This window comes from Sphaerodactylus townsendi, linkage group LG07, assembly GCF_021028975.2.
Source record: "Sphaerodactylus townsendi isolate TG3544 linkage group LG07, MPM_Stown_v2.3, whole genome shotgun sequence".
In the NCBI taxonomy this organism is placed as follows: Eukaryota; Metazoa; Chordata; class Lepidosauria; order Squamata; family Sphaerodactylidae; genus Sphaerodactylus; species Sphaerodactylus townsendi.
Genome location: NC_059431.1, coordinates 101,984,242 through 102,008,777, shown reverse-complemented (window position 1 = coordinate 102,008,777; position 24,536 = coordinate 101,984,242). Strand labels below are relative to the sequence as shown.

The 24,536-nt window shown below is 45.3% G+C and overlaps 1 protein-coding gene across 3 annotated transcripts in view; it reads right to left on the bottom strand.

Annotated features, from left to right (window-relative positions):
• The window catches only part of CLTA (clathrin light chain A), a 31,903-nt gene extending 8,715 nt beyond the window's left edge, over positions 1-23,188 (bottom strand). The window contains exons 1-4 of one of the 3 annotated variants that reach the window (XM_048502982.1): positions 22,755-23,188; positions 8,847-8,884; positions 6,531-6,648; positions 4,716-4,827 (exon numbers count right to left, since the gene is read on the bottom strand). In XM_048502982.1, coding sequence (XP_048358939.1) covers positions 4,716-4,827; positions 6,531-6,648; positions 8,847-8,884; positions 22,755-22,968 — 482 coding nt within the window. In that variant the 5' untranslated portion in view covers positions 22,969-23,188. The remainder of the gene's footprint in view (positions 1-4,715; positions 4,828-6,530; positions 6,649-8,846; positions 8,885-22,754) is intronic. The other 2 variants (XM_048502981.1, XM_048502983.1) reach the window with 2 other exon arrangements.
• Positions 23,189-24,536: the final 1,348 nt, after the last annotated feature.

Here is a 24,536-nt window from a genome sequence, read left to right as displayed (position 1 = left end):
GCCTGGAGAGAACATATAACGCGCTTTTAATAGAGGCTTCAGTGGAATACAGTTATCCCACACTGCTGGGGGTTCGGGGCACGGAATCCTGTGCAATCTGGAAATGTGAATTACATTTTTTGGCCCTCTCTTCGTACCAGACAATAAATCTGAAATTCTTCCTTTTCCTTTTAACTTTTAAAAAATAAACCGTGTATAGTTATGGCATTAACAGATCAATTATGTCAATGTACAAGTACTATACATATATTTTATGCGTTTCTGAGTTTCTCAACTTTTAGCTGAGTCATCTGCTGGCTTTCACTATCGCCTGCCGCTTTCGGAAAACTCCCCCAAATTCCCACTAAATTCCTTCTGCTGACCTGCAGCGCGCCAAAACCGCGATGGGGAAGGCTGCAGTGCGCCAGGGGTAACTGTACTACTTATCTCCAGATGTTAAAAACGTCAGCTGCTCATTTCCACACATCAAACCTCAATTAAAGGGACCGGATCACTAAGCCAGGCCTGGTGGCCAACCTACGTAAAACCCATCTTTCCCAGTTCCTCCAGGTACAAGTCAGGGCTCTGGTCACCAACACAAAGTACTATGAGCCAGAGACTGTATAACGCCTGAAGAGATACTGGAAACCACAGTCATGAAGACACCTGGTTTGCACTAGTATTTGCACTATGTCTCCCAAAGGACACTGTGATCAGCAAATAGCAACTTACTGGTGATCCCTGGCCTGAAAGATTATCTGACTGCCCTCAACTAGGGCCAGGGCATTTTCCACCCAGACCTGGTGGGAATGCTCAGTCTGGTGTTACCTGGGCCCTGCAGGATTTGATGCCATTCCATCGGGGCCTGTAAAACAGAGCTGTTCTATCAGGCGTACGATTAAGACAGCTATGGTTTGCATCGTACTAATGGCCTCCCTCTTCTCCCAATTCTTTTTATAGGTAAATTGGCTGGGATGTTACTGATGTTGGATCTTTTAGGGTTTTAATGATTAGAGATTTTAGTTGCCAGCTGCATTTTAAAGTTATTAACATGTAGCTTTTTAACTTTTATGGTTTTAATGATTAGAGATTTTAGTTGCCGGCTGTGTTTTACAGTTATTATTTACTGTATGATTTTTGTTTTCTATGCTGGAAATTGCCCTAAACCTGTGAGGGGAAGGGCAGCATGTTAATTAAACAAACAAATAAATGGCTCTTGGTGAGAAGGAAGGGGGAAACTGCTCTGAGAGGTGGTCAACAAAACAGTTGAAGGAGGGAACACAGGTTCGCTTCCTAATTTGCTAACCAAGGTTATAAGCAGTCAATATTATCCGTGTTTCTGTATGTTTGCTGCATGGTATTAGCTAAAAAGGAGCCAATACAATATCCTGGACATCTCTTCCCTTCTGGCAATTTATCTCAAGGTCCACAACTGTAATGCTGCATGGAACTAAGTACGAAACAGCTTTCATTCCTGTCTGGAGTACAAAACAATTGTCTTTAACTGAAGGACAGAAGAATCCTTCACTTCAAGAGATAGCCATTTCACCCAACACTTCAGAAACCAGGAGACTAATAGCACCGTTGGCTAAGTTGAAAGGCAGGAATAAGAGTAGGCTCAGAAGCTTCCCCTCCCCCCTCACCCCACCACGTGTTGCGGTGGATGTAGTTTTCAGGACTTCAAGAACCAGAGTTCAAATTCCCATTTGGTTATGAAGCTTACTGAAAGGTATATGGAGAGTAACCGTTTAACCAACCTCACAGGGTTGTTGCAAACATGAAAAAAAAACAAGCTGGTTTCTTTTGAAGGGGAGGAGGATTTAGAAAGGGCAAATACTGTTTTCCTTGGAAGATCTTCCAGGTTGCCACGGGAAAAGGTGCAGCTTCTGCTTATCAAACTGGCTCACGTGATCACAGGCCGTTTAACCCTGTTTTGAATTTGGAGGAGGAGGCGGCAGAAGAAAGGCTCAGATCTACTGAAATAAAGTAGACAATGTAGATCTAATTGGTTTCCCAATGGCAACCATTTCACTGTCTCGCCTCTGCACATTAGCTTAGGCTGCAATCACTTTCACACTTACTCAGCGGGGCTTGCCTACAACCAAACACGCAAAAGAAAATATAATTTTCAGGCTTTTAACTGTTCTTTCCTTAATGCTGATTTTTTAAGGAATTCATTGGCTGAGGCAAGATACGGCATACCGTATACACTCGCGTACAAGCCGAGTTTTTCAGCCCTGTTTTAAGGCTGAAAAATGCCCCCTCGGCTTATACAGGAGTCACTGCTTACCAGCTGACTCTTCGGGCCTCTGCCGAGGCTGGGGGCGTGGCCGGGACGACCTCCCTGTGGCTGCACAAGCCGCTTGTTGCTGCCCTCTTCAGAGGGTGAAGGGGAATCCTGGCTGGCTGGGCTTCCTCAAACCCAGCCGGGAGGTGGAGGGAGCTCCTTATTTGGCCAATGACATCAGGGAGAGTCACTGCCCAAATAAGGAGCTCCCTCTGCCTCCCGGATTCCCACCTTTGGCTTATATGCGAGTCAATACGTTCTCCCAGGTTTTGGTAGTAAAATTAGGTGCCTCGGCTTATACATGAGTCGGCTTATACACAAGTATGTACGATAAAATAGGGTTATTGCAAGAGACCCCATGAGCTACGCAACTGAAAGGTCAATTTCCAAGAAGATCCCCTTCCAGATAACATGAACTGAGTAGGACACAGAGCTACATGTCCTCAGTTCTGTATTCAACCTTGCATACAATTCTGTATGCAACATTGCAATCAGCGGCTGTTACTTTTAAGGGAGTTAACAATTCCACAAAGGTCTGCCAGATGAATCAATATTCAATCACTACCGGTGCAAGAAACCCAAGGTCTAAAACCCCTGAAATCTTGGCTCGAGCTCTCCCTTGTACCACTTCATGTACAGTTCTTCAAACACTCCATTTGGGAAGGGCAACTCCCAACTAACGGATAAATTTAAGTCCAGACTTGTGTAAGGGAAAATTTTGTTGGTCTTTTAAGGTCCTACTGAATTTAACTGTAGACTGTGCTGTGCTGGAAACGGTCAGATTTAAATCTACTGGTGGTCCCTGGTCTAAAATTGGTCCAGCGGGCCTCGATTGGTCCAGGGCCTTCTCGGCCTTGGTCCCTACCGGATGGAACACTCTGTCTAATGAGACCTGGGCCCTGCGGGACTTGATAAGATTCTGCAGAACCTATAAGATGGAGCCGTTCCACTAGGCTTATGGTTGAGGCAGCTACAGTTTCTTATCATGGAAACAGCCTCCCTCTTCACCTTCCCTCTGTTGTTTATATTGGTGGGATTATGTAATTGAGCTATTTTAACGGAATCCAATTTTGCTGCCATCTGGGGTTTAACTGCTGTATTTATTGGAAAAACGCGGCTCAAAGCCTGCCAGGTCTCACAATTCTTAGCCACCCAACGCTAGGACACAAAAGCCAGCCACCTCAACTCACTGCTATGAAAATCCTCAAGTACAGGTAGCCTTTCCTTTTGCCTTTTCAGACCTTTCCCATTGCTGCAAACCCAGACCTAGAAGATTTTAACTTTAGTATACAGTTGACGATCAAATGGCCATTTTGTTACGTCTATTTATGGTCAGATTTAAATCCGAGAGTTGGAAATAGTATTCCTTACCGACAGGAGCGCTGTGCTATGTGAAGAAGCACCCGTTATTAACTTTTCATACTGCATACATGAATCTGCCTCATGTTGATCAGGCCAAAGCCAGTATTGCCTAATCCAGGGGTCTGCAACCTGCGGCTCTCCAGATGTTCATGGACTACAATTCCCATCAGCCCCTGCCAGCATGGCCAATTGGAGAGCCACAGGTTGCAGACCCCTGGCCTACTCGAACCAGCCATGGAGCTCCAAGATCTCAGGCAGAGCTCGTTCAACATCATCTCCTACCTGAACCCTTTAATTGGAGATGCTGGGGCTTGAACCTGGGACCCCCAGCATGGCAACCGGATGCTCTACAGCTGAGCCACAGTCCCTCTCCTACTAATTTACGAATGATACATTTAGAAGAAACAAGCAGAAATTAACAGATGCGCTAGAATTCTTTAGCTCTGGTCTTATTTCCTAGAACAGTGGTGGCGAACCTTTGGCACTCCAGATGTTATGGACTACAATTCCCATCAGCCCCTGCCAGCATGGCCAATGGGAATTGTAGTCCATAACATCTGGAGTGCCAAAGGTCCGCCACCACGGTCCTAGAATCACCTCGAAGGAATTAGGCAAGAATTCATTCCAGAGGTCTTTTAAAGTGCCACAAGTCTTTGTATGAGTTTGCTCTGCATGTACCACCGTGATCTGGTTTAGATGCAACACTGCTTCCCTGCAAACCGTGACAGAGGCGTCAGTAGGCAGCCAAACCAATACACACCTTCCTTCTCCACAGCAGATTTGCCCCACTCCATTGTCAGATCTTTAAGTGCTTTAGCACTTACACCATTGCCAGGGTTAAAATGGAACGCTGGTTAATATTAACCATGGGCTACCATCAATGCAGATGTTGACTCCAATCACGGGTCTCCTTGAAAGTCAAAGGGGTAATTTACACCAAAGAAAGGAAAAGAGTGCATTTCTTGGTCCGGCTCTAATGTAAGTCAGCTTGCAAGGAGTCCATGTTACATCTGCACCAGGCAGTGCTGGAGGGAAAGCCAGCAATGCACTAGTTAAGAGGGCAAAAACTCTGGCAACCTCTCCTTACCTATTGTTAACTTTTGTTTTCTGTAGTTGTTCATCCTGTCTTGCATACCATTCTTCCAATTCTTTTATTGCTTTCTCCTTCCATTCTGCTTCTTGTTTTCGAGAGTTTGCATCTGAAGGGACAGATGAGAATGCAGTTTACAGGCAAACACTTAGCCAAAAGAGAGATTCTTCGTTGCAAGCAATCTAGGCCTTTAAAGGCACAGACCCGCTTGAAAGTGAAGCATCTCCAGAGAACCATATCTAGTTTGTTACCCAGTTGGGCAGTAATTAGATTAGAATCCACTGGAACAGCGAAATGGAAGCATCTAATAATGTTATGTCACGGATTGGTTTAAACCGGTGGTTTTCAACCTGGGGGTCAGGACCCCTTTGGGGGTCGAACGCCCCTTTCACAGGGGTCGCCTAAGACTCTCTGCATCAGTGTTCTCCATCTGTAAAATGGATAAATGTTAGGGTTGGGGGTCACCACAACATGAGGAACTGTATTAAAGGGTCGCGGCATTAGGAAGGTTGAGAACTACTGGTTTAAACCATGCAAGATAAAGGGGGTGCCTCCCCCTCCCCCCCTCACATTTTTATTTAACATTGTGAATGCACAGCCTAGTCCATCAAGTCCTCTAAGCCAGGTCTCATCTCCCTAGATCAGTGTAACATGCTTCATATAGCATGGGTGTCTCAGTATCATCACTGAAAGCCACTTTTGGGACGAAGCCACCACCAGCTCCAAAAGTTACGCTTCCCACGCTCGCAGTGCCTGATCACGTGTATTTCAGTAGCAGAAAAATGGCTTCAACTCATCCTCAGGACCTTGAGGTCATAAGCAAAAGATCAGCCCCTGACCACCGACATAATCCCAAGTTCCAAAGACTGATAAACAAAGAGCTTCTGAGGCAAGATACAGACTGAAGGTCCTTCAATGTCCTGCTACGTAGTAGGAACAGGGGCTCTGTCCAATTCTTCCCACAGGCCTCAACTTTTGACTCCTGCATTAGTGAAGACAGAGCTAAGGAGGAGACCTCTGTCAAATCTGGGGAGGGGGGGGGGGAGAAGACCACCCCTGGCCCCCATACTCTCCAGACAGTTTCCAAAGTAAACACACAGAGTAATAAAGAATGCTTAAAAGCAAACTGGAACACCAGTTAATACTGCACTTGCTCCAATCCAAAGCAATAAAACAACAGCCTATGAATCAGGGAAAGTGAAGGGCGAGGGCTCCCTGTGTCTCGGCTCATGGCTCATGATTACAATTCAATAAGCCTTTATTGGCATATACGATAGTATAAAAACATATACACGATAGTATACACGATAGTATAAAAATACAGTTCCAGTTAAAAAGTGAATAGTAAAAAACTTCGCGTTTGTCATACATTCAGTTTACAAACTTCTGACAAAGACTTTGCCACTATAAGGCAACAATGAAAATCCTGACAATTTAAAAGCGTAACTACTTTATCTAATTCAGTATAATCAATCATAGAGACTATAGCTTGGGATAACAGGCTGGATCGGAGTTCTTGGTATAATAAGCAGTTCAGGAGAATGTGAGGGATGGAATCCAGCTGTCCTATGCTACAGGTACAGAACCTCTTATCGCTTGGAAGACCTTTAAGTCTTCCTCTATGTAGCGGAGATGGCATGATGTTAAATCTAGCCAGCATATAGGCTCTCCTGTGTATGGGATTTGTGAGCGCTGTAATATAGGCTCATGATTAGCAAACCAAGCGGCAGAGCCCCTAGTGCTAACCCCTCACACCTTGCCAAGCTGCACAGAAAGAACTGGGGCTGATCCAGGCGCTCTGCTTTTCCTTACCTAGAACCTCTAGGCGCTCCAGCTGTTCTTCTCTCCATTTGCGGATGCTCTCCGGTTCCGTCTGCAGGCGATCAGCTTGTGAAATCGCCGCATAGCAGTCTGTTGGACCGTTGCTCTCCTGAACCACAGGGAGACAGCAAGTCTATTAGAGTCATCAGCGCGCAAAGCTCAACTCTGCTTCAGGTGGCACGACTGCAGGTGAAACCATGTTAACAGTAAGCAGAGAATACGACAGTTGAGGACTGGAAAGGTAGGCCAGGATTGAACGCAAGAAAACGACTGATGGCAAGAGAGGTTACTTGGATCGCAGTCAGCTGCAGAGGAAATGCACTGAAAAATTCAGGATGAAAGATTGGAAGAGGGTTGCTGACTGGTGATTCTTAAACCATCAGCCTACTACCCAGAAGACAGTTCAGGTAATCTTTGCCAGGGATCCTAAACCACACTGTAGTATCATAAGCATCAGAAACAGAGGTGGAAGCTGGGAGAAGGGGTGGCTGAATGCCTGCATGGAGCCCATGTCAATGCCAGCCATGAATGTTAATCTTTTGGTGAAAGGGGAAGAAAAGAAGAAGCGCCCTCATACTAGACCAGGGGTGTCCTTTCGCTTCAAGGACAGGCAAAGCCCAGAAACAGCCCTCTGGAAATTAAAATCAAGGAATAAACATACAGCGGTAAACAAGCAGGCGTAGAGATATCTGGCAGGCAAATATCTTCCCCAAGGCAAACTAGGCTGTTAGCATGCTCACCACACCCCTCCAGGATATATTCCTCTGGCACCCAAAGAAAATAAAACCCCAGAAAGCACTCAGCCAGTACACGGGCTCGCAGTTCTCACAAAGGTTTGTCCGCCCAAAGCAACCTTTTCACCGAAGGACCCCGCAGGGAGACTTCAAGACCAGTTTGAAAGTCACCACTCTAGTGCTCCAAGAGAAACAGCCCAGCATGACATCACACACCAGTTCTGGACGGGAGCGGGGAGGAACACTCCTGCAACTTAGCAAGATCTAGAAAGCTTCAAAGGTCTTTTCTGTGACTGGCCTCATGGGACTGCATGGAAGCTACAAAGATGACCCGTTTGCCCTTTGGAAATGAAAATATGTAAGAATCTACAGCATTAGATAATCCTAATTTCTGTGTATATCATAGAAATATGCAAAATATTCAACACTATCAGCCCAATCCAGAGTTGTCAAGCAGGTGGGAATGGTGCCGCTCTGGCGCTGCCCTGCCCCCTCCAAAGGGCTTTCTCGTGGCATAGGAAACCCAAAAAGGACAAAGAAAAAAAATTTTCCAAAGCAGAAATACATCACAAAAACTGTGGCAAGACTGGCTCCGTTGGCGCAAGGGGGCTGAAAGGGCAGTGGAAGCCAACCAACAGTTGCTCCACCCCTGGGGAGCAGTTCAGCGCTTTGGATTCCATAAATACTCAAAACAGTATAATTTTGTGTGAAGTTGTAATGTTTGATGTTGTTAATTCAGTAAAAGAGTTTAGGTTCGATGGGAAGGGAATGTATTATATTTTCATTTCTCCCCACTCTCCCCCACCCAAAAAAAACTCAAAGAACTTTTCTAGCAGAACTTCGAAATTTCAGGAAATTGCACATTTCTAAATGCAATCTTATTCGCTCTGGTTCAGGAAAAGATTCAGCTGCCCATTGCTACACATTAAACCTCCCTTAAAGGGGCAGGACATATTTCTCCAAGCCTACCAGCAATCTCCACTCCATACATACCTCACAAGGTTGTTGCAAAGACATGTGGCATCCTTAGATGAACTATAGCAGTGGTGGCGAACCTTTGGCACTCCAGATGTTATGGACTACAATTCCCATCAGCCCCTGCCAGCATGTCCAATCGGCCATGCTGGCAGGGGCTGATGGGAATTGTAGTCCATAACATCTGGAGTGCCAAAGGTTCGCCACCACAGAACTATAGTAAGCACCTCCTTTTTTCACACTAGGAAAAGAAAAGGTCACAGTGCTCTTTCCGAGTCCTCAGCCAGGCCTCTTAAAGTAGTTGACAGTTTGAACTTTACCATACCAGCTTGCCCCAACACTGGGGTATGTGCCTGCAAGCTCCCAAATATCAAACACATTTCTGGTCCACCTTGCCTCTAGCGTATCCAAAATAGGTTACAACAAAGGTTACAAAATAGGTTACAACATCCAAAACAGGTTACAAACAAAGACAAATTCAGCTTACAAACCAGAATTAAAACCCAACTTGAAATACAGATGACATGACTGGAGCAAACTGGCTGATCTAATTATATTTTTTTAAAAAATTCTTAACATTATCTTTGATTCTTGTTACCTGGTTGAAGTCACCATTTATCACTCCATCAACAGCATCTGCAACAGGAAAATTATTCAGGTTAGAAAGGAACTGAAAAACTGAGGTTTTGTCAAATTGTACATATGTAGGTAGGCTGGATCCTCAGCATGGTCTATAAGTACTGAACAGCACAGCGACTAAGAGCATGAGCCAGACTAGGGGTTTGCAACCTGCGGCTCTCCAGATGTTCATGGGCTACAATTCCCATCAGCCCCTGCCAGAATGGCCAATTGGCTGGGGCTGATGGGAACTGTAGTCCATGAACATCTGCAGAGCCGCAGGTTGCAGACCCCTGAGCCAGACAATCCACCATTTCAAATCCTCCGTCAAAAGTTCAGAGAACCTTAAGCAAACTGCTATCCCTGACTCCTTGCAACTCAGGGATAATACTGGCCTACTTTTACTGGGTTATTAAGATAAAAATTACAAAAACAATTGTTGTCAAGAACTTTTAATGCTATTGTTCATACATCTAATTCTAAACCTGGCCCCTGTGTCAATAGAAAAACCCAGACTATAGGACTAGGTGCAAATTAGGAGGAGGGGGGTCTGTCTGAAGACCTGGGGGAGCAGCCAGGTTTACAAAAACCTGAATAACAAAAAGGAGGGGGGTTTAAACCGCCTCCAAGGAAGGAATGCTACCTATGCTTCCAAGACAAGGCAAGGGAGCATGACTCAGTTGCTGCCACTTTCTACGTTGGCCTTGAGGGGGCGTAGCAGAGAGGGGCCATCACATGTGGCAGACAGGTGGAGGGGGCAGTTGGAACCACAATCTACTGAGTCAGGCATATGAAGCCAGTGGCTCTGCAGGTAGGAGGGCAGCCAATGAGGCAATGGGCCCCAAAAGGTTGAAATCCCTCCTGCAAATCTTGTAGATTCCCTCCTTATGTACTCATGAAGCAGAAATGTGCCATTCACTAGGCTTGGAACATGATCTTCTCTCCATACAGTTATAAATATGGCCCCAAGCCAACAAATGTATGTGACACCAGGAGCCGTATTGCTAACGAGTTAGTAGTAACACAATTCCTGACATCATGTATATTTCAACAGCACAGCTTAAGTGCCTAAATAATTCAGTGACAGTCATCAAAGTCACGGCTGTTTATCCCGATTCCAAACTAGTATACGGCCAGGAACAGGAAGGAACCAACTCCCAGCTATGATTGTGCATGCAGTTTCTTATCTTAAGGAAAACATCTGTCAAATACAAGGTCTGTCTGCAAGACCTAGTTTCATCCGCCAGCAGCAAGAAGACACCAGCGGCAGGCCAAAAATCGGAAGGGAAAGCTTCTTATAACCGCCACCGGTGTTCAACTATTGCAAAATGCCAATATTCAAAGATGCTGGAGACATGTGATCCGTCACAGCAATACAGTCAATTCACCACACAAGGCAAACAAACAGAACTTCAATAACCCTCTTGTTTTGGGTGCCTGCTTTGGATAGTGAAAACAAGAGCCATCAAGCACCCAACAGAACACAATCCATGGAAGCTTGGCCAATACACTAGTCATTCTGCAGCTGTTATGAGCCCTAAGATACGGTGCATACCAATTAGATGCCAGTACTGACTACGAGAGTCAACGGCTAGAAGGCAAAAAAATATTCAGGTTTAAGGGTGGGAGAGAGATGAAAAACGTACAGAGGTGCCTTCCTGGAAATATCTAGCGGGGAGAATCACGAAGATTTCATATGCTATGTTAAGCAACAACAGGTACTATCACAAATATTACACCAATGCGTACTCCAACTCACTAAGTGAGTATCATTTCAATAATATCTTTCTATCACAAATGATAATTTCAAAAAGTTCAAAACAGGTAAGTACACTGTCAATTATGGCTATAAAACCTCTAGATTAGGTTTTTATTTCAGCAGCCCTTTGTCAAGCCAATCTAAAACGTACACATACAAGTGTCAATATATAAAAAACTCTGTCTAATTTAAATTAGTAAGTGTACTTGTATGTTTTGAAAGGCATTTGACTACTTTTGAAAACATTTAGAACAAATATATTTAGAATTTATTCCTCATCTTTCTCTCCCCCCCCCCCTTCCTTTTTTTGCTCTTATAGAAAAAGAGCCATTCAAGTGAAATCTGAAATTCAGTTTGGAAATTATGTATGTGAATCTTCACTATGAAAAGTGTTGCATTATTATTCATATGAAAATTTAGGTTTAATCTTGAATAATATGAATGTTTTATTTTTTATGTTTCATTTTTTATGTAGCTTAAGGAAAAACAGTTGTGCTCCTAGAGGAGTAAGGAAAGAAAATACTTTGTACAACAATTGTACGTGCATATGGAAGGGTTCTCTGGGTTTTTGTTAATTAGATGAAATGAAAGGATTAGACAAGAGTTTTTAATATACTGACACTTGTATTTGTACATTTCAGATTGGCTTGACAAAGGACTGCCGAAATAAAAACCTAATCTAGAGGTTTTATAGCCATACTTGATGGTGTATTTACCTGTGGAATTGTTTTTGAACTTTTTGAAATTATCATTTGTGATAGAAAGATATTATTGAATTGATACTTAGTGAGTTGGAGTACGCATTGGTGTAATATCTGTGATAGTATCTGTTGTACACCTGCCTTGATTACTATGGTGGAAGCAACAACAGGCAGCATGATGCCCACACGTGGTGATTTTGCTTGGACCTTCAAGTTGGAAAAGACAATGGAACCATTTCAGTGGCTTGAGGGAAAGGCACATTCCTTTCAACTTCTACATCTTATTTTATTTATTTATTTATTTTATTGAACTTATAGGCCGCCTTATCCCCGGGGGATACAAGTGTCAATATATAAAAGTCCATACTTCAGATGGTAGGATGTGGTAGTTGATTCAAATACAAGAATTAGTCACATTCAAAATAGAAGAAAACTATGGGGGGAAAAATAGCAGGTTCACTGAACACATGATTAACTGCACTTAGTGATTTGGGAGGATTTGTTATATCCTATGACAGCGAGCGTGGTGTGGTGGTTAAGAGCAGGTGGATTCTAATCTGGAGAACCGGGTTTGATTCCCCACTCCTCCACATGAGTGGCGGACACTTATCTGGTGAACCAGATGTGTTTCTGCACTCCTACGTTCCTGCCGGGTGACCTTGGGCTAGTCACAGTTCTTTGGAACTCTCTCAGCCCCACCCACCTCACTAAGTTTCTGTTGTGGGGAGAGGAGGGGAAAGGAGCTTGTAAGCCACCTTGAGTCTCCTTACAGGAGAGAAAGGTGGAGTATAAATCCAAACTCTTCTCTTCTTCTACTAAACATATTGCAGCCTCACACTGGAGGAAGAATATTTCTCCTGTGGCATAACAGAAAAGCAACACAGATGTATCTCTGAAGCCTAACTTAGAAAATAATGACATAAGCAGAGATGCAATAAAACCATATTTTGGATTTTGCCAGCATGTCCTGTCAGACAAGATAAGACAGATCTTGTAAAGGAAAGGGGTGCTCGGAGTTGACACCTTTTCTCCCACTGAGCTATTCTAACCTGATCTGACAACAAAAGGAAGAAAATCCTTTAGTGAGCTGCTTCAAAAAGCAGGAAGGCTGCTCCATCTAGTATACTCAGAACCTGGTACATACTATGTGGCAATATAAAAATCACACAGTCCAGCAGCTTAACTAGCTTTACGTTCAATGAGCTATACCGTTGTCATCGTCCGTCCCCCCACCCCACCCCCATCGCGGGGGTTATGCTCACGGCATCCCCTGCGATATGGAAAACCTTGTAAACAAAATTTGCCCTCCCCAATCCTTTCCCCTGCTTCCAACCCAAGCTCAGTCCCAAGGGCTGGCCTTTTCCTCCATCTGGCCCTTTAAGGACACTCTCCTCCCCAAACCACCCTCTGCTCATTCTGGCTTCAGTCTGTGCCTGGGGGAAGGAAATGCTGCTGGTCCTGACTGTGCTTCCTCTCCCTCCCGCCACAGCTTCACTACCAGACAACCTTCTGCCACTCTCCAGGGCCATACGCTGATCAAACAGGAGCTCACACTGAGATCTGTTCTGTGGGAAACACGGAGAGAACATTTACTGTGTTGCTCCTTTCCTACCACTTGTGGCAGTGTTGGTTTTTAGGCTTGGATGCCATGGTTCTGACAGTGGAAGGGTTCCAACAGGATATTCCCTTCCCACTCTCAAAGACACCCGGTTCCCACCCTCGGTGAAGCTCAGGAAACCCTTGAGGGCAAGGTTCCATGCAGCCGTAACAAAAGCAGGACGAAGGGAAACTGTAGCACCCAAGTGGCGAAACCAAGTGGTCAAGGAACCCTCATGGACACCAGGAGAGCCAGGAGGAACCAGGTCACCCAACTCTTTCCGTTCACACAAGTGTAGAATACCATCCTTCACAGTATCTTAACTTTAACTATCCCATTTCCAAGGAGCTGTTGCAACAATGTTATGAACTAACAATGGTTTAGACCTAGGACAGCGGTGGTGAACCTATGGCATGGGTGCCAGAGGTGGCACTCAGAGCCCTCTCTGTGGGCACGCGCAAACAGAGTCACCCCCCCCCACACACACACACACAGTTAGGCTGGCCTGGAACGCTGGGCTCGATTATTAGCATTAAACCGAAGACCTAGTTTTGGGGAAGCAGTGTAGGTAACCCTGTTAAGCGCTGTTAAACCCCACTGATTTTCATGCAAAGAACTAAAGCATGATCCTTTACCTGGGAGTAAGCTCTGTTGCTGGCAACGGGGCTTGCTTCTGAGTAAACCCTCCTAGGGTCGTGATTCATCCGTTGGAAGAGTTGCATGGTTGCTTCAAAGCAAAGCCACCGACTACCACCAAGCTTACTCCCGAGTAACACATGCCTCGGAGCCAACTGTTTTTTCTGAACTAAAACCTCAGTATTCGGGTTAAATTGCTGTGTTGGAACTTTGCGATAAATAAGTTGGTTTTGGGTTGCAATTTGGGCACTGGGTCTCAAAAAGGTTCGCCATCACTGACCTAGGACCATCGTAGTGCAGAGGCAAGCATTCATATCCCAAACTGTTGATCAGTCTCAGTTTATATACTGTGTCAGTCAAATCTGCTTGACAGGCTAGCTTCCAGCTCAGGACTACAATTCCCATCAGTTTCGTCAGCATGGCCAATTGGCCATGCTGGTAGGGGCTGATGGGAATTGTAGTTCCTGAACATCTGGAGAGCCGCAGGTTCCCTACCCCTGGGCTAGATGAACTAAAAACTGTCTCAAGCTCCCTAGCAGGAGGGCAGGGTCCAGACATCATCAACAATCCCCTCTAGAGGTAATCCTGACCACACTTGATGAATAAGGGGACAAACCTCATTACATGCAGCATTACTCACTTCTCAGTGCAGTTCAGCCACGCTCAGGCTGGTCAAATAATCCAGAAAACTGAACAGCATTTACAGCGTGCGCTTTTAAATACCTGACCTTTAGCATGCACAACAGTCCTGAACACAGAGATACGGTGTTCTGTAAAGTAGTGCGGAGAAACCAGTGCTAGAAAGCAAAATGTAGAAATCAAACATAGCTTCAACATTTGCAACAGCTGTATCACGGACCAACAAGGTCAGCCACGTGCCTAAAGTCATGTGTAACAGGTCCTGCACACGGAGGTCAAGACTGCACGATTTTCCTTTCCCATCTCTCTTGAGAACTGTGAAGAATCCACAGGGAGCCTCACACTTGATTTTAATCGGGGCAGGCACTTGCTCTTCACGTATCTAATCTGTAACGGAAATTGACGGTGGCCCCAGGGAAAATACTGGAATCTGAATCTCAACATGCAAAGAACAGGTCAAAAATGGATGTGGATTAAAAATACGCTTCAGTTTAGATGAGTTTCGGCTCCAGCATCACCTGGTTTTAAGACACTGTCCAGATCTATACTTATTTCTCCCCGTGCCTTTTCAACAAAGCACCACCACACTGTTTTTCACATTACAGAGTAACTCAGCCAAACTGCTGAGTCTGAGTCATCAGCATTCTTGCACTATACTCCTGGGCATTTTTGCAGAGACACCCACTCCTTAACCAGCCAGTCATTTGTACTATGCAATTTCACTCACAGCGTTATTTAGTTTCAATGACACGGCTAAGGAACAACAGCCGCCCAAACAAAAGAGAAAAGAGCACTTGGCAACCAAGTGACACGTCTCAAGACTATCACCAAATTCAATCAGATAGTTCAGAAGGTTAGTTATAAAAAGTAAATCCAGAAATCCACAGCTGCTCTCCCTGCTTAAGGGCTTACAATTAAATAGGGTGTAAAAAAATCAGCTAGCAAAATTAACTAGCCGGATACAGGCAAAGCATTAGGCAAGAAATTGGACAGCTCTACATAAATTAGATGTATCAAAGCAACGGAAATGTGTCCCAACACTTCTGTTACCACCTTTTAAATCTGTTAAACCTGAGGTGAAAATGAGTTGTCACACCATCTTTTCCTCTTTTTTATATGGAATAATATCCACCCTTTGTACATCAATGTATAAAAACAGACTGCAAAGAAACCTCTCTCCAGCAGACAGGCAAATTTTTGCGATGTCGCACCAAGCAAGCCATTTCTCAAAACGGACAATATGCCCAAAATGGCACATACCATTGTCGTGAAGAGAGGTAGAAACTTGTCACTGGCCCCAATCGTAAGTAAGAATAGCCTCCAGGTGGTCAGACACAGCTTTAGTAAGATCCCCCCCCCCCTTAAGCTGAAAATGATCAGCATACAGAGGAGTGTATTGTCGAAGGCTTTCACGGCCGGAATCACTTGGGTGCTGTGTGGTTTCCGGGCTGTATGGCCGTGTTCTAGCAGCATTCTCTCCTGACGTTTCGCCTGCATCTGTGGCTGGCATCTTCAGAGGATGACAGAGGATCTGATGAAGATCTATCTGTAGATAGAAGATCTATCTGATGAAGATCTATCTGATGAAGATCTATCTGTAGATAGACCTTGCTATCTACAGGGTTACTCCCAGGCTATAGTCTTCATTGTTACTCATACTTCTATTCAGATGCCCTCAACTATTGACCTGGTTGCCGCCTTTGTTACTCACAGACAAGGTTTCCCCACCCACCCTGGACAGTCCCCACACACCCTGGACAGATATATACTCCACTTGCTTTTCCAACATCAACTCCTCTGAAGATGCCAGCCACAGATGCAGGCGAAACGTCAGGAGAGAATGCTGCTAGAACACAGCCATACAGCCCGGAAACCACACAGCACCCATACAGAGGTGTTTCACATTTTGGTAGGCCATGATCACCAGACAAACTCTGTGGCTGGCAAGACCCATTCCTATGAGGAAGGCCAGGACTTAGCGTAACATCATGATGTTGTAGTTCGAAAAAGCACTCAGAGCACCTCTGAAGGCCAGAGACAGCCTCCATACAGAAAGAAGATTGGGATTCCCTATTCAACCGAGGAGAGAAATACACATCATGGAAAATCAATCTGGGGATCTCTGGACAGAGAGTATGCAAAGTTAACATGTGGCCTTGTTTAGAAGAAGAGTTTGGATTTATATCCCCCCTTTCTCTCCTGTAAAGAGACTCAAAGGGTCTCCTTTCCCCACAACAAACACCCTGTGAGGCAGGGGAGGCTGAGAGAGCTCAGAAGAACTGTCACTAGCCCAAGGTCACCCAGCTGGCGTGTGTGGGAGTTCACAGGCTAATCTGAATTCCCCAGATAAGCCTCCACAACTCAGGCAGCAGGGAATCAAACCCAGTTCCTCCAGATTATAATGCACCTGCTCTTAACCACTACACCACTCCTTACATGCCAAGCCCACAGAACACAACTGTAATATTCATAAGAAGCTTTCAAGTTTGCTAACTTCAGGGAACTCTTTCCATATCAGCTTGTCAGGTGAAGGTCTGAGCAGGATCCTTAGGCAAGTTCTAAGGGCACGTTTGGCTCATGTTAAGTCCCGTGAAGGCCTCCGGAGGACGATGTCCCTTAACAGCTGCCTGTTTCCGAACAAGAGCTATAACTGCAACCATGACCAGATTTAGTCCCTCTCACTGAAGAACCCCCAAATTTGCTGGAACACAAGTCTGCAAACCACTCAGCTAGTGATAGGTGTGAAGAAATGGGGTTTATGATGAAAGCAACGTTTAAGGCTATACTGCACCATGGTTGAGCAGGACTATTAAACATGACACTTCATCAATTATGGGCTCCTTGTGATTCCACAGCACCCACACAAAGCTCTCAGTGGCACCATGACTGTAGAATGCATGCGCATATGTGCATGTGCTGTCAAGTCACAGCTGACTTCTGGCTACCCAGCAGGCCTTTCAAGGCAGGAGACGTTCCAAAATGGGTTGCCGTTGCCTGCCTCCAAATGGGCTGAGAGAGTTCTGAGAAAACTGAGAGTCTCCCAAGGTCATCCAGCAGGTTACATGTGAAGGAGTGGAAATGGAACCGAGTTCTCCAGGTTTCAGTCGATCACTCTTAACCGCTACACCACGCTCACTCTCAGCCCTCCACATTCGGAGTGATATTTCCATCTCAAAAACAATTCAGCCGAGCTCTTCGCCATTCTTGTCTACATAGATTAATTTTGCATTTCTTACCTATCCTATAAAGCCAGCAGCTGGAAAGAAATGTGAATACAGGACAACTGATTCCCAGATCTAGTTGATCAGAGAGCATTTTGATCTAAATAACTGTGTACTAATACAGTATTTCTTTTCAGAAGTGGGCCTCATTGTTTCCAGAAAGTATGTTTCTAAATGCCACTTTTTCTGATGAAACCAACAGCCCAAATCAGTAGTTCGCTTTTTTGAACTGAGAAATAAGGGCACAGTGTGGGACCTTTAAACATGCCAGAATGGAAGACTCGCTCGTTCTCTTACAGACAAGATAACCTATAATCCCAAGGATTTCAGACACCATTAACAACTCTTATCCAGAATTTAAGCCCACCCAGATTTCACACATGAACCCCACACCCCAAACTGGAAAAACCATTTCTACTTTCAGTGATGTTTTAACCACAACAGGTTTTTCTAAAAATAAGGGGAGGGATATGCACTTATCTAGAAAGACTGAATTTAACATCTATGGGACACTGAAGCTAATTTGAAAAACCAAATGACAGGACTGCTCTTTTGGCTAGCTTACGTGAATCTGTACGGGTGGAAACTATTATTTATCGTTGCAGGAAAGCTCCACCTTCCACAGGACTTGATCTCTAACAAGAGTCCTTAGGATTGTAGCTTCGGGATTTTTCACTTCTCCCAGCGCCCATCATAATTTTATACAAAGCGATCCCAACTGCTTATAGGAGAAGACTTAGGGTTGCAATTATCATTCACCCAGAGGCGGCCTGCAAGTGGAATGCTAAAGCAGCAGCGGCGTAGGAGGTTAAGAGCTTGTATATCTAATCTGGAGGAACTGGGTTTGATTCCCAGTTCTGCCGCCTGAGGTGTGGAGGTTTATCTGGGGAATTCAGATTAGCCTGTGCACTCCCACACACGCCAACTGGGTGACTTTGGGCTAGTCACAGCCTCTCGGAGCTCTCTCAGCCCCACCCACCTCACAGGGTGTTTTTTGTGAGGGGGGAAGGGCAAGGAGATTGTAAGCCCCTTTGAGTCTCCCGCAGGAGAGAAAGGGGGGGATATAAATCCAAACTCTTCTTCTTCTTCTAAAGTACATTAGAACAGGCTGCACAAAAGTTAGAACTTTGCAGAGAATCTCCAAAAAAGAAGAGTTAGCATCTTTATCCCAATTCTTTCCTCCTGATGGAAGCCATCCTGTACACTTTGTATGACAGAAAGGTTGGCATGTGTTTACTGAAGAGACTTGCAGTCTGAATGAAGACACGGAACGTTAAGAACCGCAGCACTGAGCTAGTTCATTGACTGACCCTGTGAATTCTGATCTATTTCACACTCACATGGACACATGAAGGTACACGACACTGAATTAAACCAGTGGCGCACCAAGGTCAGTATTGTCTACTCAGACCGGCAGTGGCTCTCCAAAGTGTCAGGTTGGCAGCATCTCTTTCACAGGAACGACTGCTTGACCCTTCTACCTGGAGACGCTGGGGACGAAACCAAGATGCCGGCAAGCAAAGCAGGCGTCCTACAACTAAGCCACAGTCCCTCCCCCTTAATCTCTGAAAATCATCAGGATGCAACAAAACATCTCAAAGAGCTTGTGGGAGAAGCCCCCCCCCCCCCCAAAGCAAGCTGACCTACTTTTCTACCAGATGTCTCAAACTATTATGGATCCTTCCCATAGCTAAACCATCACAATGAGATTAAAGGAGGTGTTTCAAGTGGGAGGGCCAGTTCCATCACTGGGACATGAACCCAGCACGATTCAGTCCACAACTGCAAAGCCATATATGCAATCCTAGCCACGCTGCACCCCAGAGTAGCAGTCACTTCCACCTGTCCATGAATGATCTGCTTCAATTGCACTCACTGTGTCAATTTGGATGTGTTATTAGGCTCATGTTGGATGAGACCAAAGCACATTAACAAAAAACACCACACAGTGCAATCCTAAACAAAGGGACAACTTTCTAAGTCCACTGAAGTCAGCGGTCTTAGAAGGATGCGATTCTGCTTAGGATCACACTGTTTCTCTCTAAAAACATCGCAGAGTAAGATGAGCTTGGCCTGTGTAAATACTTGCAGATACTGGGAGGAACCAAGCATGATTTTAGAGGAAGTCGCCATCTGATTTTTTGTTATTACTGTCAAGTTAAAAAATTTGTTCTATTGTGGGATGGGTTCTATTGTTGGTTATAAGGATTAATAAGTATGTTGTTATATACACCTGTGCAGATGTTATGTGGTTTTGTTGTTGATGTTCTACGTTATGAATATTATTATGTGGTATAGTTAAGAAATGATGTTGAACCTGTTAATGATGTTTATTATGTGGATGTTAAATTACTGTGGTGAATTGTGTTAATGTTAACCTGATATTAGATATTGCTAAGAGCTATTGAGTTTCTGTTAGGTATTTTGTTCTGATGTATTGTATCTATCATGTATTATTGGTTGTATTATTATTTGCATTTGTTCACCGCTCTGAGCCCTTCGGGGGGAGGGCGGTATATAAATTAAATTTAACATAACATGTGTTTTTGCAAAGCCCAAAAGTATTATTTTTAGGTGAGGTGTGTAGCACAGTTTAACAGCAACATTGTGTAGTATTGAATGAAACTATAGTCTGGACTCAGATAGCTCCTCCGGTCTCACCTCCTCACTAAAGCATGACTCTTCTCAGCCTCCTCTCAGTACAGTATCAGGTAAGGTTGCAAGAAGTTACTTCCTACTCAAGGAATCCTTTCCTTTAAACAGATAGCGACATTCAGGTAAATTAGTGAAACGGGGAGGGGGAGGGGAGAGTAGACAGAGATCATAGAGAGAAAAATAAACTCACGGTAAAGAAAGCGTACAATGCACTCCCCAAGCTACAGTTGTCCATTCAACCCCCATGCATTTTCTCAATGGTTTATTTCAAGGCAAGCCTTCCTATCAGAAAATGTTTGGATTTACATCCCGCTTTTCTCCAACAATAAGAAGTCGAAAGTGGCTTGCAAATTTCTTCTCTTCCTTTCCCCACAACAGACACCTTGGGAGGTAGGGTTGAGAGAGTTCTGAGAGAACTGTGAATAAGCCCAAGGTCATCAAGCAGGCTTCATATGGAGGAGAGTGGGTACAAATCCAATTTCGCAGATAAGAGTCTGCCACTCATATGGAGGAGTGGGGAATGAAACCCAGTCCCCCAGATTAAAGTCCACCTGCTCTTAACCACTACACCATTAGGCAGGATTGGGCTGCTTATTTCAGGAAGGAGGTTTTAGGGAACCCTTAACAAGAAAACAAATTATCAATGATTGAGCTGCGTTTTCAATGGTAAGGGGGAGAGGCCAGATGGACTACTTTCTCAAATCATCACTGGGTGAATTCACTCAGTCTCTCTGCTGCAAGCAGACATTCTTGCAGTAATATTTTGACCTAATATTCCTGCATTGCGGATCAGAAGAGGCATTGTACAACCACAGCAGACGATGGATTGCGTGTTGAGGATCTCCCATGTTCAAACACACACAGCATACAAAGTCTAGGCAATAACACTCCCATGGACACCCAAAACTGCTTTATAACCAGAAGTCTATATTATCTTTACTCAAACAGGCAATAAGTGGGCGTCCAGGGCTAGGCAGAGGCCTATCACCTATCTATTCTTCTGAATGGGGAATGCTGAGGATTGAATGTGGGACCTTCTGCTTGCAAACAGAGATTCTGCCCCCCATTTTATTCTATTTTAGGAAGGGGGTTGCAGAGAGGGAGGAGCCAAAGTAGCCAAGCATTTGCTTGGTAGACAGGTAATCCAGACTGTCTGTATAGCTTGCAGAAGATCCCAGGTTAAGTCATTCCCTGGCGTTCCAGTTACCAGGATTAAGCTGCTGGTAATGTGAGTGACCTCTGCCTGAAATACTGGTGGACAGCACTGTCAGTCTGAAGCGATAATACTGGCCTGAATGGACCAGTTGACAGAGAGAAATTTTTCTCTCTTTCTCACAATACTAGAACCAGGGGGCATTCATTGAAAATGCTGGGGGGAAGAATTAGGACTAATAAAAGGAAACACTTCTTCACGCAACGTGTGATTGGTGTTTGGAATATGCTGCCACAGGAGGTGGTGATGGTCACTAACCTGGATAGCTTTAAAAAGGGCTTGGACAGATTTATGGAGGAGAAGTCGATCTATGGCTACCAATCTTGATCCTCCTTGATCTCAGATTGCAAATGCCTTAGCAGACCAGGTGCTCAGGAGCAGCAGCAGCAGGCCATTGCTTTCACCTCCTGCATGTGAGCTCCCAAAGGCACCTGGTGGGCCACTGCAAGTAGCAGAGTGCTGGACTAGATGGACTCTGGTCTGATCCAGCAGGCTAGTTCTTATGTTCTTATGACCAATGGTCTGATTTGGTATAAGGCAGTTTCATAGGATAAGAATTTGTGTTACAAAAGAGGACTAAAAATGAGAAACCCCCCGGGAGGAAGCAGCACTGGTCATTCCACCACTTCAGAATCTTATGGACTCACTTTCCTGCATTCAGGCCTGATCTACACAGACAAAAGAAGGAGGTGGTGAATTAAAGAAGGGAAAGACATGTCTATAACATTTTACACTACATTTGCTACAGTCCCCCTACCTCACTAATTCCCTATAAAGTGGAAAACCAGCACAAAGTAAAACAGGCTAAGGTTGGAGCCTCTCCCACAAAGATTATTACAATTATATGTTGGATTTGACGCCCTAAGAAGGCTCCGAGCGGCTTCCAATACATGTAATCGTAATTTACAAATAAATATCATTTAAATTTTAAAAAATCAAACTCAAAGGTATCAGTCATGTATAAAACAAGTTAACTTATGGTGCTAAAACATGCCCAAGAGAGGTGATCCCACCCACCCCCCCAAGCCCGTATAAGAAAAAAGGGGATGGAAAGAGAGAAGGGAGGCCAACAAAATTGCAAACGGCAATATTTCTATAAGGGGGAAGCATGTAAAGTGTGTCCCTCCTTGCATTTAGAAATAGAGCAACCCATTTTACCATCACACAGGATTGTTGCGAAAATGCAAGGAGAAAGAGCCGGGTAGACCAGGCTGAAGGGACGCCGAGGCCAGAGGCGATTTGCTCAAGACCAGACTAGCTAATCTGTGGCGGATTCGTGTCACGGTCTTCCTAGGACGACTCTAGAACGTGTGGACGGGCTGGTGGAAAGAGACCTGGGTTTCAAACAGACTTGAAAGCCCTCTGCGTGCAGAGGCAGGGGAGGCGCTCTGCGGGCTCACGCACATTGGCTCCCTCCTCCCGCCATCACGTGAAAAGTCCTGCACGTGTGAACCTGCTGATCCTCACCTTCGGCGCCTTGCATCCCCGCCGGCACCTCGCCGTTCTCCAGGATGTTGAAGCCTTCGCCGTTCTGAAGGATGTTGTAGCCTTCATCGTTCTCGATGCCCGCGATCTCGTTCTCCTGCTGGGCCAGGAAGGCGGCGGCCGGGTCTTCCTCCCCGCCGCCCAGCATCCCGTTGCCCGCCGGCTGGGGCGCGCCGAACAGATCGAACTCGGCCATGGGCGACAGAGGGAGGGGTGGAGCCAACCGACGCAACGGCCGCGGGCGGACTAGGAAAAGTCGAGCTCGAAGAAGCGGAATCGGCCGTTTAACGGATCCCGAGGGAGAGGTGGCAGAAGGCGACGCTCACTACTTCCGGCCTCCACGAGCCGTTTTCTCTCTCAGCCCGTCAAGCTTCTCCCTCCGCCCTCTTCCCCTCACGTCCCCGGAAAGTTATCTGATCGACGAGAAGAATCCACCAATCACATGAAGACCGGGGGCGTCCGAGAGCCAATCGTCGCCTAGGGCAGGCGGGCTTTATGAAACACGCTGCCCAACCAACGTGACTGCTCGTCTCCCCCTCTCCAGCTCTCTCCGAAGAAGGGTCGTGGCCAATCAGCGCGCGTTCCTTCCCCTCCCTCGCGCCTCGTTTGGGCTGCTGACGGTGCAGGGAGGGAGGGGGACAGAGAAGGGGCGTGGCTTGGATCTGCTCAGTCTTGTCCATTCAATCAATCCTGACCCTTCTAAGTGTTCTTGGACAGTTTTGAACCCGGGGAGGTGGGGGGGGGGGGGTGTCCTTTTACACAATGGTGGCGTGATCTGCGTGAAAAACGCACATTCTGAAAGAGCTGAACTAGGCGCATTTACACGTGCCACTTTGTAGCCTTGCGTGTGGAAAACAGGCAGCACTAACTGCACGAATCTGTAGCTAGGGTTCCCAACTGCCAGGTAACATCTGGCAATCTCCCGCGGCTTCAATTGATCTCTTGGGGAACAACATCAATTCCTCTGGAGAAAATGGCCACTTCGGAAGAGGGAGTGGCGTTAGGTCCTGCTGAGGTCCCTCCCCTCAGACTCCACCCTACTCAGTCTTCACCCCCCAAAATCTCCAGGGGTTTCCCAATCCACAACTGGCAACCCTGCTTGTAGACATGTTCTTGTTACAGGAAAGGGTGGGGTATTACATTTAACAAAATAAAAATAAATACACACGTGTATTTATCTGCTTGTAAGAGTGGACATGCAAATACTGTAAAAATACAACCAAAGGCCTCATATCTGGATAAACAGGTTTTTAATTGCATGTTCGAGCTGTAAATGTGTCATAAGTAATGTGGGAATTACTGAAAGAAAAATCCAGCAGACCCCACTGTACCTGGATTGCATATATGTCCACTCCCATCTGCACACAGGGCTGTTTTTTGTGGTATGGAAAACAGAAAAATGGTATCACGTTCTGTTCTTTTAGTTTCAAATTGAATAAAATTCTCTAGGTGGGCTGTTATCACATGTCTGACATTATTCTACCCCATGGCCCTGGAGAGTCGTTGTCTATGCTGAATCTAGTTATGACTATGTGGAGTGTCCAGGGATAATTTACTTGCCCCCTTACTATTGTCAACTTTTGTTGACAGAAGCTGCCTTGAACAGTATCAGGATTCTTCCTACCCTTTAGGGTGGCGAGAGCCAAAACAGCTAGACTCGTGAAGTCCCATTAAAATATGCGTGTAGGAAGCTAAACAGCCACTTTCTCCTGAAGTGTGTTTGAACATGTGGCAGAAGAGTGATAACAAGGCCTGAGGGAATAG